A 15,899-nucleotide genomic window follows, 5' to 3' on the forward strand; every position below is an offset into this window, starting at 1 on the left:
GAAGCCTAAGGTCCTCTTAGGCAAAACCAAAATTAAGCCTTGATTATTGAATTCACATTTAGGATTCAGAGACTGAGTCCAAACATTTCATAACCCCAAACTCTGGAATTATTAAGTCTTTAACCAATCCTCCACCCCCCCCCCCGCCCATTCATCATGACTTTTCAGAGCCATTGTTAAAACTGTATCAAGACACAATTTTGACTATATTTTTAAAAGTAAACACTTTTTACCAGAAAAGATTGACAATATAAAGTAACACAGGTGGGAATCCTAGAACTTGCTTGGCTGCCTCAGTAACCCCAAAGAAAACATTTATTTTAGCCAAACAATTGTAATGTTTGTCTCCTTTTAGAAACATCTGCTGCCAAAATAAACATTTGCATTGGAAGAAGTGTTTTGGCTGTTAAGATGGTACCAAATAAAATGCTTATGTTCTGAAATAAATATTTTACTCAAGAAACACGCAGCAAAAATAGACATATCCAAAGAGTGCAGAAGATAAAGACACAAATGAGAATACCTATTGATTTCTACAGTCTTTTTCAAAAGAACCTCAACTTTAATTAGGGTTTAAGTGGTAAGTTCAGATGGATCACCTCAACAAAAATAACTAATTTCTATTTAATTTTGCTAGAACATCTTTCAAAACAATGATTATATTCTTACTGTTATAGCATGCTCTTATTGTTGTAAATGTCTTTGCAATACAGATGTGTTTGTAAAAACTGAAAACAGTCATGTTTTTCCATTCTAAAAACATTCATAAACTTAAATCTCTCACTCTGCCCTCTTTCCCTTTCCTTGGCTTTATAATGCCAACAGGCATTAGATTATACAAACTTATGCAGCAAGGTAAGGACAGTTAAAATATCAACCCACTAACCCTTGATAACTTGGAAAAAATCTCACACTACATGCAGTAATTGAAATGTGCTTGACACAAATAAATATACCTTTGCTTCTATAGCCTTTTTCCCCTGGGTGCTGTTTGTTTCATATGAAAATATTTTTTTAAAGCAACCCGGCACAGGCCTATGTATACATTTATGATCACAAAGGACAAGAGAAGTAAAACAAAACATTTGCTCACCCACATCCCTGATCCAGCAAAGGGTACCTTAGTGTCTACGTTTTTTAAAAATCTGCAAAACTCAGGGTCCGAGTCTAGTAACCTTAAAGGTTATACTTCCTCTGTGTAGCTCTGTATTAGATGAAATCAACCAGTATACTTCTGTTAACCATCTCCAGGTTTGAATTCCAGGAGCCTGGAGGCAGAACATTCTCCACAGAGGCATAGAAAATTCATTTCCCCTCTCAGCTCAATAAAAACTCAAGCAGACTAGTTTTTAGAGCGCTGTGCAAAACTGATCTGTTTAGCCATGTACGCGCCTGATGATGTGGGAGAATCGGCACATGATAGACCACAACTCTAGTTCCAGTTAATAAACACCAAAATGATGCACTATTATCATGTCATACCTAAAGATCCAGTCGTGAGTATATTTCAAAAATAAAATTATCACCATACCAGTCAAGAATCAGCAGGTTAACAGTAAAATCAAACACTCAGTGGCCACTTCCTCCTCTCAGAAACAAAAAGCAAGTAATGATACTATCCATGTTAAATTTCACATAAGCATGGCAGTCCTTTCTACCAGAATGCTCATTTAAAATTCCTATCACAGGAGTGGAATGCTAGCCAGGAATCAAACTGTGACCCCTGAGCCAAAGACAACTTACCACTCAGCTGGTAAGTGGGCAACTCAATTTACAAACCTGAATTCCTGCATTTTAATCCTTTGCGGAAATATATGAGCAATATTAAACGAACCGGATTCAGCTCATTAGAAGTTCACAAACCAAACACAGAAAGCTCTGGAGACTATCCAAAGCGAAGTCATGCCTAGGTGGTGATGTCCACTCAATAAAAACTCAATGTCATCATTATCTTTCAAGTTTTTCCCTGAGAAACATTAGCAGACATGATTATAGAAATGCTCAGCCTATTACATTAATACTTGGAGAAAACACATAGGACCAGTAGCCAATCACCAGGCCAGGACCCTGCGTGTGGATAAATTCATAATTACCCCAAATTTACAAACAAAGCAACTCACTGAGAATTCCTCACCAAAAAAGCACAGGCTAAACCTAATGAAGTAAATGTGCCCTAATAACCTTTACCCAAAACCTTCTTAACTATTTTCTGTTTCAATTTCAAGGCTATTGATTAGCCCTCACCTAACTGATCACATGAACTTCATATTATAAAGTATAATCTGTGTTCCCTTTAAATTGTTGCATTCAAAAATGCATTCACAGCTATTTTCAGACTTTTAGGTATCAAAGCAAGATACTATATTTTAAGACTATATTATAACTAAATGAATGGGTGAAAAAGCAATACAGATTCCTTAGAACCCTCGATTATGATGAACTCAACATGAAAGGTTGACATTTTATTGCCATAGCATTCGGTTTCTTGCCAGATACACTATTTTCCTTTCATTATCAAAAAGATCTGTCCTTAATTAGAATTAGACATTTCTTCTGGTTAGCAGTAAAATACCTAATCTAAAATCTTAATTAAAAATTTGCTGAAATACTTGGGTGAGTTATCTTCATCATTTTGTCCCTTCACATAAATCCAAGAGTTACTGGATTTCAGAACTATGTAAGAGCCACCAAGAACCAAAGAAAATTAAGGCTACCGTATGCATTTGTGTATGTCCTCTACTTTTACCCTCATACTTGTGGGGAAGAAAATAATGAAAAAAAATATTCCTAAGTAATCATTCCTTTTCTTAAAAAAAAAAAAAAAAAAAGATTTATTTTCGGGCACATGGGTGGCTCAGTCGGTAAGCAAGTCCTGACTTTATTTATTTAACTGAGAGAGAGCGAGCATGCATGTGCACAAGCAGGGAGAGGGCCAGAGGAAGATGGAGAGAGAGAATCCTCAAGCAGATTCTGTGTGGAGCACAGAACCTGACCTGGGGCTTGATCCCAGAACCCTGAGATGGTAACTACCATAACCCAAGCCAAAGTCAGATGCTTAACTGACTGGACCTCCAGATGCCCCTTGGGTAAATCATTCTTTACACACTCTTTCCATTTGTTGGATTTCTACTTTGGGATTGCAAACTATGCCAATGTGGAAACCTTATAATAAGACTTGAACTCATCACAGAAAAAGATAAAGGAGCATCTGGTAGCTTGCCATGAACACCACCTTTCGAAATGACTTTCAAATCTGAAATCAGGAAAACAGGAAAAAAAGAAGATGCAGAAAAACAAGGCGTGGTTAGCATCTACTTCTTTCCACTACTCCTGCTACTTCTTCTCTGCTGCCTCTACTCTCTTCCTGTGGCCAGGCTATCATACAGAACCATCAGCTCCCAAAGGAAATCAACTACAGAGGAGAATTCGGATTTTGGCAGCCAGCGACCTGGGCCTTCTTCCCCTCAACTAAGTGCAAATTAGATTAAGACTAGAAGAAGGAAGAGAGAATCACATCTTATTTTTCAATCATCTACAAATTATTCCCCCCTCACAATTAGTAACCTCAGCTAAAGATGTTTTACTCTAGGCAGCAAAATATTGCTGTAAAAAAGGAATCATGTTGAAAAAAATTAAGAGAGCAATTAAGTGTGCAAGTGACGGAGAGAATTCTGGACAGCTAATTTAATAAAGGAGAGTAAGAACTACTGACAGTAACAAGAGCTGTTTAAGGAACCAACAGCTAGGACGCAAAGGCTGAGCTACTTCTATCTTTCCCTACAACTACCTTAAAATAAAACTATCACCAAAGGAGGGACAAAAGATAAAGAGGAAAAACAACATTCAGTCTTAAAGGAAAAGGCTCAGATGCGACTTCATGAACACAGCTCTGGAGAGTGTAAGAGTGAATCATTCTCCACATCTACTTGAGAGAGAACCAAAGTCGGATTCAGTGGTTTTCCCCCCACAGATGATTTTTGGTCAAACACAAGGAAGATTTCCCAGTGAGGAAGTATATGAGACCCTGGAACAGGTTCCTGGCAACGTTATGGAAGAACCTATCTGGAGGGAGTAACATGCACCCAGCAGCAGCCCCAATGCACCCCCAGGGGACAGACATGGTGTGGGGGTTTACAAGTAAGGCTTTCTGGTGTTTCTAGTGACTAAACACCCTAACGAGTCTCAGTCTAATTTAGTCTTTTCCTAATTTCATGCTTCCTCAGGCCAACATAACAAGGATCTACTCTCCAGTATCCAAGAGACCAGGTTTACTATAGGTAGAAGGTAGACGGTCATTTAAGGTGACTCCAACTATTCGATTCCAGAGAAAAAGGAGAAAAATACTGGGTCTTTAAAAGGAAGAAAACTCTTTTTTAAGTAAAAACACAAAACCCATCCAAATCTAAGAAAACAGATATACACCAAATGCTCTCTATGAAATTAATATGTTAAGAAATAAATGCAAAATAACTTTTTGGGAGAATAAAAAAATTCTCTCAAAGTCGATGCCATTTTCATGGTTATTTATTCTTTAATTAATTAAAACTTCACCTGACAAAGTCTATTCACAGTTCAAAATCTGCCAGTCTGGTATCAGAAATGTTAGCAAGCCTAGTTCACTTAGGAGGCTTAGATCTATATAACTCGGTGCAAAATGTTGAAACTGCCTATCTTTTAATAGCCAGTAACACAGTAGCAGCCCTCTACCAAACGGGTATTTTCGTCCACTTTTTTCTAAGAGGCTCACTTTTCCTTTTCTTTTCTTTCTTTTTTTTTTTTTTAAGAGAAAGTGCGTGCACGCGTACATGCAAGGGTGGGCAGGGGGCGACAGAGGGACAGGGAGAGAGAGAATCTTAAGTAGGCTCCCTGCTGGGACCCCAGGCAGAGTAGGGCTCCATCTCATGACCCTGAGATCATGACCCGAGCAGAAATCCAGAACCCAGTGTTTAATGGACGGAGCCACCCAGGCACACCACCCTCCCCAGTCCCCACCCCACTCCTCTTTTAAGCAGGCTCCCTGCCCAGCATGGAGCTCAACTCTGGTAGCAGTCACCGTCCTGAGATCAAGACCTGAGTGGAGCTTAACCGACTGAGCCACCCAGGGGCCCCATCACTTTTCCTTCTTTGAAAGAAAGGGAAACTGGATGTGTGGTTACTTGAAGAAACTACGGAAAGAAAAAAGAAAATCAGTGAAATGCCCCTAATTCTCTTAGTACCAATCTTAGGCAGACCGTAAGCAATAAAGACAAAACGTCACCAAACTAAAGGGGGGTGGGGTTCTAACCAGCACAAACCTGCTGCTGTGGGTACTGCATTCCTCCCATGGCCCCGGGGGTCCGACCCTGGATGCTGATTGGATACCGCTGTGGGCCTGGGGGGCCGTAGGAGCCTCCTGGGTAAGGGCTGCTCTGCTGAGGCTGAGAATGAGGGTTACTGCCCATCCCGTACAACTGAGGTCTCTTCATCACCATGGGATCCATTGGGCTGCCCTGGGAAGAAATAAACAAAGACACAGATTATTATTTATTACAAAGGCAGAAATGTTATTATACTATCATATACATTAAAAACACAACTGTCCTTACTTTTGACAATACTAAAAATACATAATACCTACAAATATCAAATCATTATGTTGTAACTAGTATGCTATCAGTCAATTATTTAATTTAAAAAAAAAAAAAAAAAACGATAACAAGCTGGCAAAAGAAGAACGGTTAGGAACAAAGCCTAGATAGATACAAGACATTTACTGTTTACTTTAAGGAAGGTTTTAACAATCATGAGGGAACCTATGTAAACAAGAGTAGGAAAGAGTTTGCAGAGAGAAAACATCTAAAATTCTAATACATATATAAGAAATGAGCATGATAACCTCATTTCTCTCACCCAGCTACTTTCAGCTTACTAGTAATAAAGACAAAGTGTACTGAGTGGTTAGCAATGCTTTTTGACTTCAAAGTATTCTTAGAACAACTACTTTAATGTGGACCTGAGTCTGCAACTCCTGATCAAACATTAATGCATCTGAGTGCACAGTAGAAAGTGAAAGGGTAGATTTCTGATAATACAGAATGTCTAGGGTAAAAATTTTCAAAGATCACTACTGCGCATGAATAGGCACCCAGACTCTGAGTCACAATCCACCTTCCCCATGTCAGTATCTTACCAAACATAACCAGATCCCAACTAGAATCTGAGTTTTATTTTGGGTTTGGTGAGTCAGCCCATGGGCCCCAGGGCCAAGGCCATTCAGGAGAGCCAGAACTCGAGCCTCTGCTGGGACTTTCTTGCCCTGGGTGTTTCAAAGGAGCAAAGCGGAGGTGGGGGAAGTTCCTCCCCGCGGTGCTACAAAAGCCTGCAGCATTCATCCAACAGATCCCTCCCGCCTGCCTGCCTTCCTTCCTTCCTTCCAAAACCATATATTGATCCCTACTGTATGCCAGATTCTATGTAATATATTAGAAGGCTTAAAAATTAGCAGAACGAGTGAGGAAGCGCCAGGCTCAAGGTGGGCATAGAGTGGAACAGAGCAGCAGCATAAAGCAGAGAGGCTCAAGGGAGGTGAGCTGTGTAGGAGGGCATGAGGGGACATAGGCAGTTCACATCCAAAGGACGGAGGAATCAGCAGAGAAGGAGCTGAAGCAGGCAGAACCAGCACACCGGTGAGCCCCGCACGCCATCTTAAAGGCTTCAGATTGCATCTCGGGGTGAACCACTGGGTGCTTTTAACAGAGAGCTGCAGTGGGATCCAGCTTTCGGAAAGCCTGCTCTCCAGCAGTGGCCTGGAGGCAGGGCGGGTGGCCCTGGTGGGAGAAAGCCAGCCCAGATGCAAGTAATGGTGCAAATGCAACACGACTTAGAGACTGAGCGAGTGATTGAAGAAGGCAGGAGTCAATGGTGGCTCAACAGATGGTAAGACACCAACTGAGTCAGATATGCCAAGAAAGCAAGCAGCAGCTCTACCCTCTCCCCCACATGCCAGAGAGCCTTCAGAGTTCTACATAGGAAATCTGAGGTTCCTATAGGGAATCCAGCCGAAAACATCTAGAAGGAAGGGACCCAATGTGTTTATAGTTTGGGGAATAAGGACTGACCTAGAATGATAAATAGGGAAAAGTCAGCAAACAGAGGATACATGATCCTGGAAAGGCAGTGATTCTTCTGTTTTTACTCACTCTTGTATCTCCAGGACATAAGTCAAATAGTACACCTGGCACAAAATAAAATGTTCACCAAATACTGGATAATATAAAAACTCAAGAACTTCATCTAGGAAGAATATATGAAATGAGAACAATGCGTAGAGGAGAAAATTGTAAAGAACATCACCATTTTAGGGAGAAGGGAAAGGAGGAGCCCACAAGGAAGCCAAAAGAACAATCAGAAAACAGAGATTCTAGAGGATATAGAATCATGGAAAAGAAGGGAGTCGTGCGTGGCAACAAATGAGGTGTACCAAATGCCAGCCAGGTGTCCAAGAGGTGAGGGTGAAAGCTTTTCTCCATGGCTAGAAGGGAATTACTGGGTTTGGCAAGGAAGGCCTCATCAGAGGGGAGAGCAGTGGTCAGAAGGTGAGGAACGTTAAGACACGAATGGGAGGGGAGAGGTGAGCCAGGAGCACGGACCGAAAACCCAAGCTGGGGAAGCTACAAGAGGGGGTGATCTTCCCTCCCTCTGATCCCCAGCCCGAGGCTGGTATGTGCAGTGTGCCAGTGTGCCAGGCACTGGAGAAAGGACCAATTCCCTGAAGGAGACAGGCTGAACAAAGATTAGAACGCACACAGGGGCGCCTGGGTGGCTCAGTGGGTTAAAGCCTCTGCCTTCGGCTCAGGTCATGTTCGTTCTCAGGGTCCTGGGATCAAGCCCCGCATCGGGCTCTCTGCTCAGCAGGGAGCCTGCTTCCTCCTCTCTCTCTGCCTGCCTCTCTGCCTACTTGTAATCTTTGTCTGCCAAATAAATAAATAAAATCTTTAAAAAAAAAAAGGCACATAGCAGACACCCTAACAGGACACACAAGGCACTGTGAGGAGGGAGCATCTTCATGGGTCTGCGATGGGCTTTACCAAAGCCTTCCAAAAGAGAAACTCAGCTCTGAGGGATTCTGAGGGATTTGCCAGGATCTCCATCTCACCTGAATGAAAATATGTGTAAGCCAAACAGTTCTGCTCAAAATTCACTATTTCATGGAATTTTAGATGTGTTACTTTCACAGTCAGGGAAATCTTGTACTCACAAAGACGATACACTGATGTTACACAACCTGGGCTAACCTCACAATTCAATACACAAACATGTATGTTGATATAGTGTCATAAAACAAAAATCGAGTATTAAGAATTAAGTTTTCCCCAGAGTGATTTAAATTAGAACATATGCCTTACAAAAGCAAAATGTAATTATCTTCCCACTTTCTTTCAAAAGATAAAATAAAACTTTCTACGGAAGTGTGAAAATCAAGGCTTAGCTGATGATCTCAGAATCCGCAGAATGAATGAATGGTCAACAGAGAGGCTGAGTAAATCAGATTTCAAGCTACATTTTGAATATGGAGTTCTGTGGCAGCCCTATCTTCACATTCAATCTGGATTAGCCAGGACATAGGAAAGGTCTACTGATTTCACTTCAAATAGTGTACCACCAAAACTGGCTTAATTGAAGCAGAAATTTAAAATGGAAAAAATGATTGGAATGTCTGTATTTTAATGCCATAGATAACAGTGCAGCAAATTCATCTTACCGGTGACTAAAATTGTTTCCTATCTGTCTCATCATTGCCATAACCTCTCACAGTCCTACTTAAAATTCAGTTAATTTGCACCCGTGTCAAAAATGTTAGCCTAACCCTGAGAGTTCTGAAAATCAAAACCATGAAATACGCAAATAATCTGTACCTCTCAAAATGCATCTAATACCTTTCAGTGAGACTTCAGATATGAAAACAGATACTTATACAGTGCAAATTATTTAATTTTAACCTCTCTTTATGGCCTTGTGTTAAATACTCATCCACACCCCAAATTCATCCTGTGTGCACTTGCTATTTTTAACATTAAATCTGTACAAGGGCAGGATCTCAACCCCAGCTTCTCGCTATTACCTCTTTAGAGAAACCAAAGGCCAAAGCAAATCTAAGTCTATCCCAAAAAACCTAAAAGCCAAGTCTCTTATCATATTCACTTCTAACCCAAAACGATTTTGTGTGTTTCTCAGCTATCCGTCAGTTGATCTACTCGAAAGTACCATCATCTTCGCTCTTACATAAAATTTACAGTGTCTCAGAGACACTGTCCCCATGAAAACAGTCCTCAAGTACTCTAAATATGTTCTTCCAGATGGACATGCTTGTCCTCCCTGGGGGCCACTCCACAAGTGCTGCCATCTGAGCTTCAATTCTGTAGAACAAGCTGGGTGCTATGAAGGCCACGGCACGGAGCACCCATTTCCAAAGCGCTCAGCACAGCTGTGTAGGTTTAGTTACTCAGTGTCTCGTGCATTTTATTTCTTGGTAAGACTCTCTTGCAACTCCTCCCAAATTCAAAGAAACTTTTGTGTGTCCACGTATATGTGAGTCGGACACCACACACACACATGTCGCACATGCTTTCCTAGATTTCCTTTTGGGAAGCTGCCACTGCTACCTACCTCCTCCCAAATCCTCAGAAGGTTTTCCATTCCCAGGAAGATGAAATAAGGGGAACAATGTGTATTTTTTCAATGTATACTTGAATATAAATTCCAGGCAACTGAGGCGGCACAGTTAAGCTAGATTATAGGTAAAAGAGGTTTATCAAAGGCTGGCCTCATGGGCGCCTGGGTGGCTCAGTGGGTTAAGCCGCTGCCTTCAGCTCAGGTCATGATCTCGGGGTCCTGGGATCGAGTCCCGGGTCAGGCTCTCTGCTCCGTGGGGGAGCCTGCTTCCCTCTCTCTCTCTCTCTCTGCCTGCCTCTCCATCTACTTGTGATTTCTCTCTGTCAAATAAATAAAATCTTAAAAAAAAAAAAAAAGGCTGGCCTCAGAACTCAACAACACTTTATTTATTTATTTATTTATTAAGATATCTATTTATTTGAGAGAGAGAGAGAGAGAACATGAGCAGAGGGAGGGGCAGCAGGCAGAGGGAGAAGCAGACCCCTAGCTGAGCAAAGGGCTGGACCCCAGGACTGGGACTAAGACCTGAGCCAAAGACAGAAACCCAACCAACTGAGGCACCCAGGCACCCCTCTAATAACTCTTTTAAAAGATGATCCAACAACAACAGCTTATATACTTTCAGTATACTTTGGATAGACTTTTTTTTTAAAGTAGGCTCTACTGTGCATGTGGAGCCAGGAATGTGGGGCTCAAACTCACAACCCTGAGATCAAGACCAGAGCTGAGATCAAGACTCGGATGCATTAGCACATGAGCCACCAAGGCAACCAGACAGACTTGATGCTTCTTATACTTATTCCTTCATTACCACTCTTCCAGAGTATGCCTACATATGCATTTATAATAAAGATATCGATGTAATTGTATTTACTACTAAATATCAAGGTAAGGATATAGTTTATTAGTTTATTTCTGAATACAGTATTTCACCATTTTTTCAGCCCAATTCCTGAGACCACAAATAGAAGAAAGGCATTGCAAAACCCACTGAAAGAACTACTGTATTTTCTGGATTCATAATCATATCTATATATCTGGATTAAATAAGAGCTCAGAGAAACTCTTGCCATTTTGAACCACTATTTGGAAGAATATTCTATCATACCAGCAGCTAAAGAGAACTTTGAGGTAATACAGCATTACCTATAAAATGACAAAAATAATGAAACCCAATTTGAGAAAATGAGTATTTGCACTACTGGATTTTATACCTACTAGGAGGCTTTTCACCACTACTTCACTCTGAGAGATAACACGAGAATGAGCTTTAAACAAAAGCTTTAAAAACTATACGCTGTTCCAACTCTTATCCTCTCTCTCTAATGGGGCAGGAGTGTGATTTATCCCAATCGGCCTGCGGCTACGCGATTCCTAACACTCATGGGAGACGGCATGGTCCAGTGAAGAACGTGTGGGTGGGCCTGGCTGCACGGTGGGCCCACACCCTCACCTCATCACTTACCCCAACTGTGTGACCCTGAATAGGTTGCTTATTAGTCTTCTCAGTCACGAAATGGAAGAAATAATACCTAACTCAAAAGGAATGTGAAAATCAAATTAGAAAGAACTGTAACAGGCCTCAGAGCTACTTACCAATTGTTCAAAGAAGAAAACTAGAACAACCCCACTCTTCAACAATCCCAGAATATGTGAACAAGCCTTAACACATGAGCAGAGTGGGCCAGAGACATGGAAAAGTACACACAAAACAATGCCAAATGTTTAAGAGCGATGTGCATGAATTACGACTATGTGAAAATCAGCCTGATAAGGATCAGAGCCAGCACAGCGACCTGTACGGAGTGGCCGTCATATCGTGAAGCCATCTATGTTTACTCTTCTGTGATAATGTCTAAATATAACTCAAAAATGCCCATTTTTTTCCCAGGCATGCTGCAAACATTACTATGGTTTTCTGCAGTGCGGGGGTGGATGGGGCACAGCTGTCCCACGCTCATTCTCTCCCCTCCCCACACCCACACCCCATTCACAGCATGCACGAGCAGGGGACAGCTGCTGGTCCTCCTTCTGATGGCACTCCTGCTCTCCCCTCTGGTCTGAACCCAAGCTCGCTCAAGTCCTGGTTCAAGGACAGCAGAACTTTGGCCTTCACCACCCGCCAGAAATACCATCTATGGGACCTACCCCAAGAATCTCTCCTCGCCTACTTGTAACAGACTCCTCAGTTGCCTTGTATTGTTACTGAACTCGTGTACTAGTTGGTCGTTTTTCATGTGTTATTTCTTATCTCCCAAGTAGTCGAAAATGGCAACGTCTATGCTTTGCACGTCCTCATGTCTCACTTAGCACACAGCACAGATGACTTAGACTGTGCTGACTCAGTAACTCCACGGGAATGTGATCACATCAAGTAAAATATTCTCAAAAATAAAAAGTAAAAATCACTGACCAATTTCTGTATCGATTCTGTACATAAATGCAGAAGACACATGTAAAGCCAATAATATACAATGCAACATCCTTGGTCAAGTTCTTCTAATGGCGTTAAAATCAGTTTAAATCAAAAACAGAGGAACAAGGCGCTAAAGGCTTTTCCTTCATTTCATATTCTTCTTCAAGCCAGAAAATACCAAGATTCTCAGTTACCACTGTCACCACTACCACAGAATCCAATTACCAAGGAAACACTGTCATCCCAGATGACATAATGAAGGCTGGAGTGAGGGGACTTGCCCAGGGCTGCAGCACTTGTGCAGAGCCAAGACCGGAACACGAGTTTCCTGACTCGGGCCCACGGTCCCCTGCACTATAGCATGCATCCCTGTCCGCCATGAAACCAAGGCAGGAGAAAGTGTAACCCACCATCTAAACCACCGTGTTCTTACTTGTACTAATGACAAGACACTACTTATTTCTGAAGATCCGAACTTCAAATCGGAATATCAGCCCTCGTTCTGTCAATACAGGAATATCTGTTATACTCTACAATGGTAGGGAAAGGATCAAGAAGTAGAATTCTAAGCCATCGGTCATGGCGGAAAAGGCTGTTGGTTGCTGGTCCTAAGAACCACGGTGCCCTCTAACCAGGATGCCACCTGCAGTGAGGGAGGAGGGGCAGGGAGGGACCAAAATACTCCTACTGGCTTGGAAATATGACCCTGTCAATACTTTTGGTTTGGGTTTCGTTATGGCAAGCTATATAGAACAGATATATTTGTGGAATCACAGAATGAAATTTGAAGTAAGAGGGAGGGCAAGGGGATAAGGAAAAAAAAATTGTAAAAATGGGATCGTAGGCAATTTTTTTTTTAAGATTTTATTTATTTATTTGACAGAGATCACAAGTTGGCAGAGAGGCAGGCAAAGAGAGAGGAGGAAGCAGGCTCCCCGCTGAGCAGAGAGCCCGGTGCGGGGCTCGATCCCAGGACTCTGAGATCATGACCTGAGCCGAAGGCAGAGGCTTTAACCCACTGAGCCACCCAGGTGCCCCAGATTATAGGCAATTTTTATTTGTGCAGTTTTTATCTGAAAGAAACATGTTTTGATGCGTAATTTTATTTTTTTTAACATTTTATTTATTTATTTGAGAGAGAGAGAGGGAGAGAGAGAGAGAACAAGAGCAGATGGAGGGGTGGGAGGGCGGAGGGAGAAGCTGAATCCCTTCTGAGCAGGGAGCCTGACAGAGGACTCGATCCCAGGTCCTTGGGATATGATCTGAATAGAAGGCAGATGCTTAATCGACTGAGTCACCCAGGCTCCCCTTGATATATAATTTTAAATAAAGAAGCTTGGCACATATATATTATCCTTAAACAGGACAGAAGTAGAAGACACAATATTTTTTCCTAACTATATTCTAAATTTAAAATACCATTGGATTTTCATTTTTCAGAATTAAGATTAGCCATAAAATATTAATATGTTGTTACATATGTATGGAGTGACTTCCATAAACTACCAATAAAAAACAACATTCAGAAGCTGTGATTCTGAACTCTTAGACATACTCTATAAAATGCATCCATCATGGATGTACATCCAAAATTAACATACAGTGAGTGTCAGGGGTCAAAGAAACCCATCCGAAGACCCTCCTGACCTACATTATCAAATAATAACCAATATCTACCATGCATTTCCAAAACACTTTAATACATTTCCATTTGATCACAATTCCTAAGATTCTCTGGATAAAGGATTCAGCAATGAGACGACAAATCTTAGCACAGGAAAGAATCTCATTGGTTCACAGCTGATGTATACACGAATCCCCTAAGTGTCTACAACCATGAAAGGTTATGAATTCCTTCCTTCTACATAACAGAAATCTGTTCCTTGAAATTTACATCCATTTGAAAGGTTTCACTTAGGTCCTTCTGCAGAATATCTGACGACAGCCGTATCTATTTCCTTTCTCTGAGCAAAATACGCCGATTCTTAGTTCCCCTAACACAAAAAAATCTTATGGGGCGGAACTTGCTCCTCTTCCACAAAGCTTACATTGGTACTCATGCAGCCTTGGATCTGCATACTTGTCCCGCAGCCCCGTCATACTCCTGATCCATCCCAGGAGCTGCAATGAAACCCCACTTTCCCCCTCCCATGATTCAGTTGGGCATTGACTCTAGTGGCAGACGTTGGTCTGTATCTCTGCTTATTTTCATTTTGCCTATTTCCGGTCACCATTCTACCCAGACATCTAACATATTCACTGTATCTCCCACCTTGTCTTCAAACACCAATTAAATCGGCATGCCATTTCATTCATGTCTTTGCCCATGTCACTGACAAAAATATTGAAGAGGTCAAGGGAGAGGACAGGGCCTTCGGCTAACCACTAGTGCCATTCAGAGACTGACACAGATCCAGGCATCAGCATTCTTAGAGGAAGAGAAATTGGGAAAATCCTTCCCACTGATCAAAGCACTCTGCCGATTTGCTTACTATGCAAGCAAAAACATTCACCGTGGGTGACAACCTCTTCCCTGCTTCAAATCCCCCCATCTTTTTCATATAAAATAAACAGTCCGTGGTTTAGATAAAACACTTAGAATTCTGGCAATACAGGTGTAAGGGAAAGGGGAAGGAGTTCAGAGTCAGACAAACCTGGGCGGGAATTCTGCCTGTGCAACCTACTAGCTGCGTAACTTTGGCTCAAGTCTAATAGAGTACATTGGTGTTCACCTCTTTTGTTGTTAAGGGATCAAATGAGGTACCACAGGATTTATCACACAGTAAGAGCTTCCTAAATCTTTTTCTTTTCCTCTTAACAAATTAGCAAACTGAAGTCAGAGTGAAATCACTCAATAATTTATTTATTTTCTTGTCTCCTGGCATACTGTTAATTAAAGGTAAAAATTTTGTTTTCTTCATCTTTGTGTACCTAGCACTTTGCACAATGCCTGGCATCATTAACATTCGTTGAACAGAAAAAGCAATGACATGCTCGACACCACGTGGCCAGTTACACAATAGGACTCTAATTGGAAAGCAGGCTTCTCGATAGTCAATAGGTACAAGAGGAAAAATCAGGCGTAACTGCAGACAAGGCTTCACTTTTTACAAGTTCATCTAAGCCATAGCTTCCATTACCTCCTCATGCCTGTGGCTCCCAGATGTATCTCCCTTGGCTGTTTCCCTGAGCCCCAGAGCTCTCTACCCAACCGCCACCCAATCTTCCTGCCTGGATGCGTGGGATACTCCCCACGTGCTTCTGATCTCAGTGGAAGACACCCCACCCAGATGGACAAGTTGGAATCCAGGGATGCGTTCTGACTCCTTCCTCTCCCACCACAGCGATCCCTCACCAAATCCAGTCAGCTGGACCCACCACCGCTGCCAAAGGGAAATTTGCCTCCTCCGAACATACTGGCCTCTCTGGGGCTCTGGAAAAACCACATACTTTCCCACCAATGGACTTTCAACTACGCCGTTCCCTCCATGTAGAAGGAGCTCCATGCTCCTGCGGAACCCAGCGCCAGCACGCTATCCTCAGAGAAACCCTCCCTGGACACAGAGTGAGGCAGGATCCCCCCAGAAAACACTGTGCCTTTCCTTCATGGCACCCAGTAAAGCCTACAGAACATTTAGTTGTGTGACTATTTGATAAAAGTCTGTCTTCCCAGCTAGACTGTCCCACAGGAATAGGAATGAAGAAGTGAAAAGACAAATATTAAACCCATTTATAGCTATCATCCAGATACCAAAGAATAAGCCAAGAAAATACTCAGTTCCCCAGTCTGGGGTGGATTTTTATAAACTGGCAAAACCTATTATTTGCCTAA

General features: G+C 42.0%; 1 protein-coding gene across 8 annotated transcripts in view; it reads right to left on the minus strand.

Moving 5' to 3' along the window:
• Positions 1–15,899, minus strand: part of ARID1B (AT-rich interaction domain 1B) — a 440,654-nt gene that overhangs the window by 383,884 nt on the left and 40,871 nt on the right. For all 8 annotated transcript variants that reach the window (XM_032338637.1, XM_032338633.1, XM_032338636.1 and 5 more), the window contains one exon: positions 5,295–5,489. In XM_032338637.1, the coding sequence (XP_032194528.1) occupies positions 5,295–5,489 (195 nt within the window). The remainder of the gene's footprint in view (positions 1–5,294; positions 5,490–15,899) is intronic.

The sequence above is a fragment of the Mustela erminea genome, chromosome 4 (genome assembly GCF_009829155.1).
Source record: "Mustela erminea isolate mMusErm1 chromosome 4, mMusErm1.Pri, whole genome shotgun sequence".
Taxonomy (NCBI): domain Eukaryota; kingdom Metazoa; phylum Chordata; class Mammalia; order Carnivora; family Mustelidae; genus Mustela; species Mustela erminea.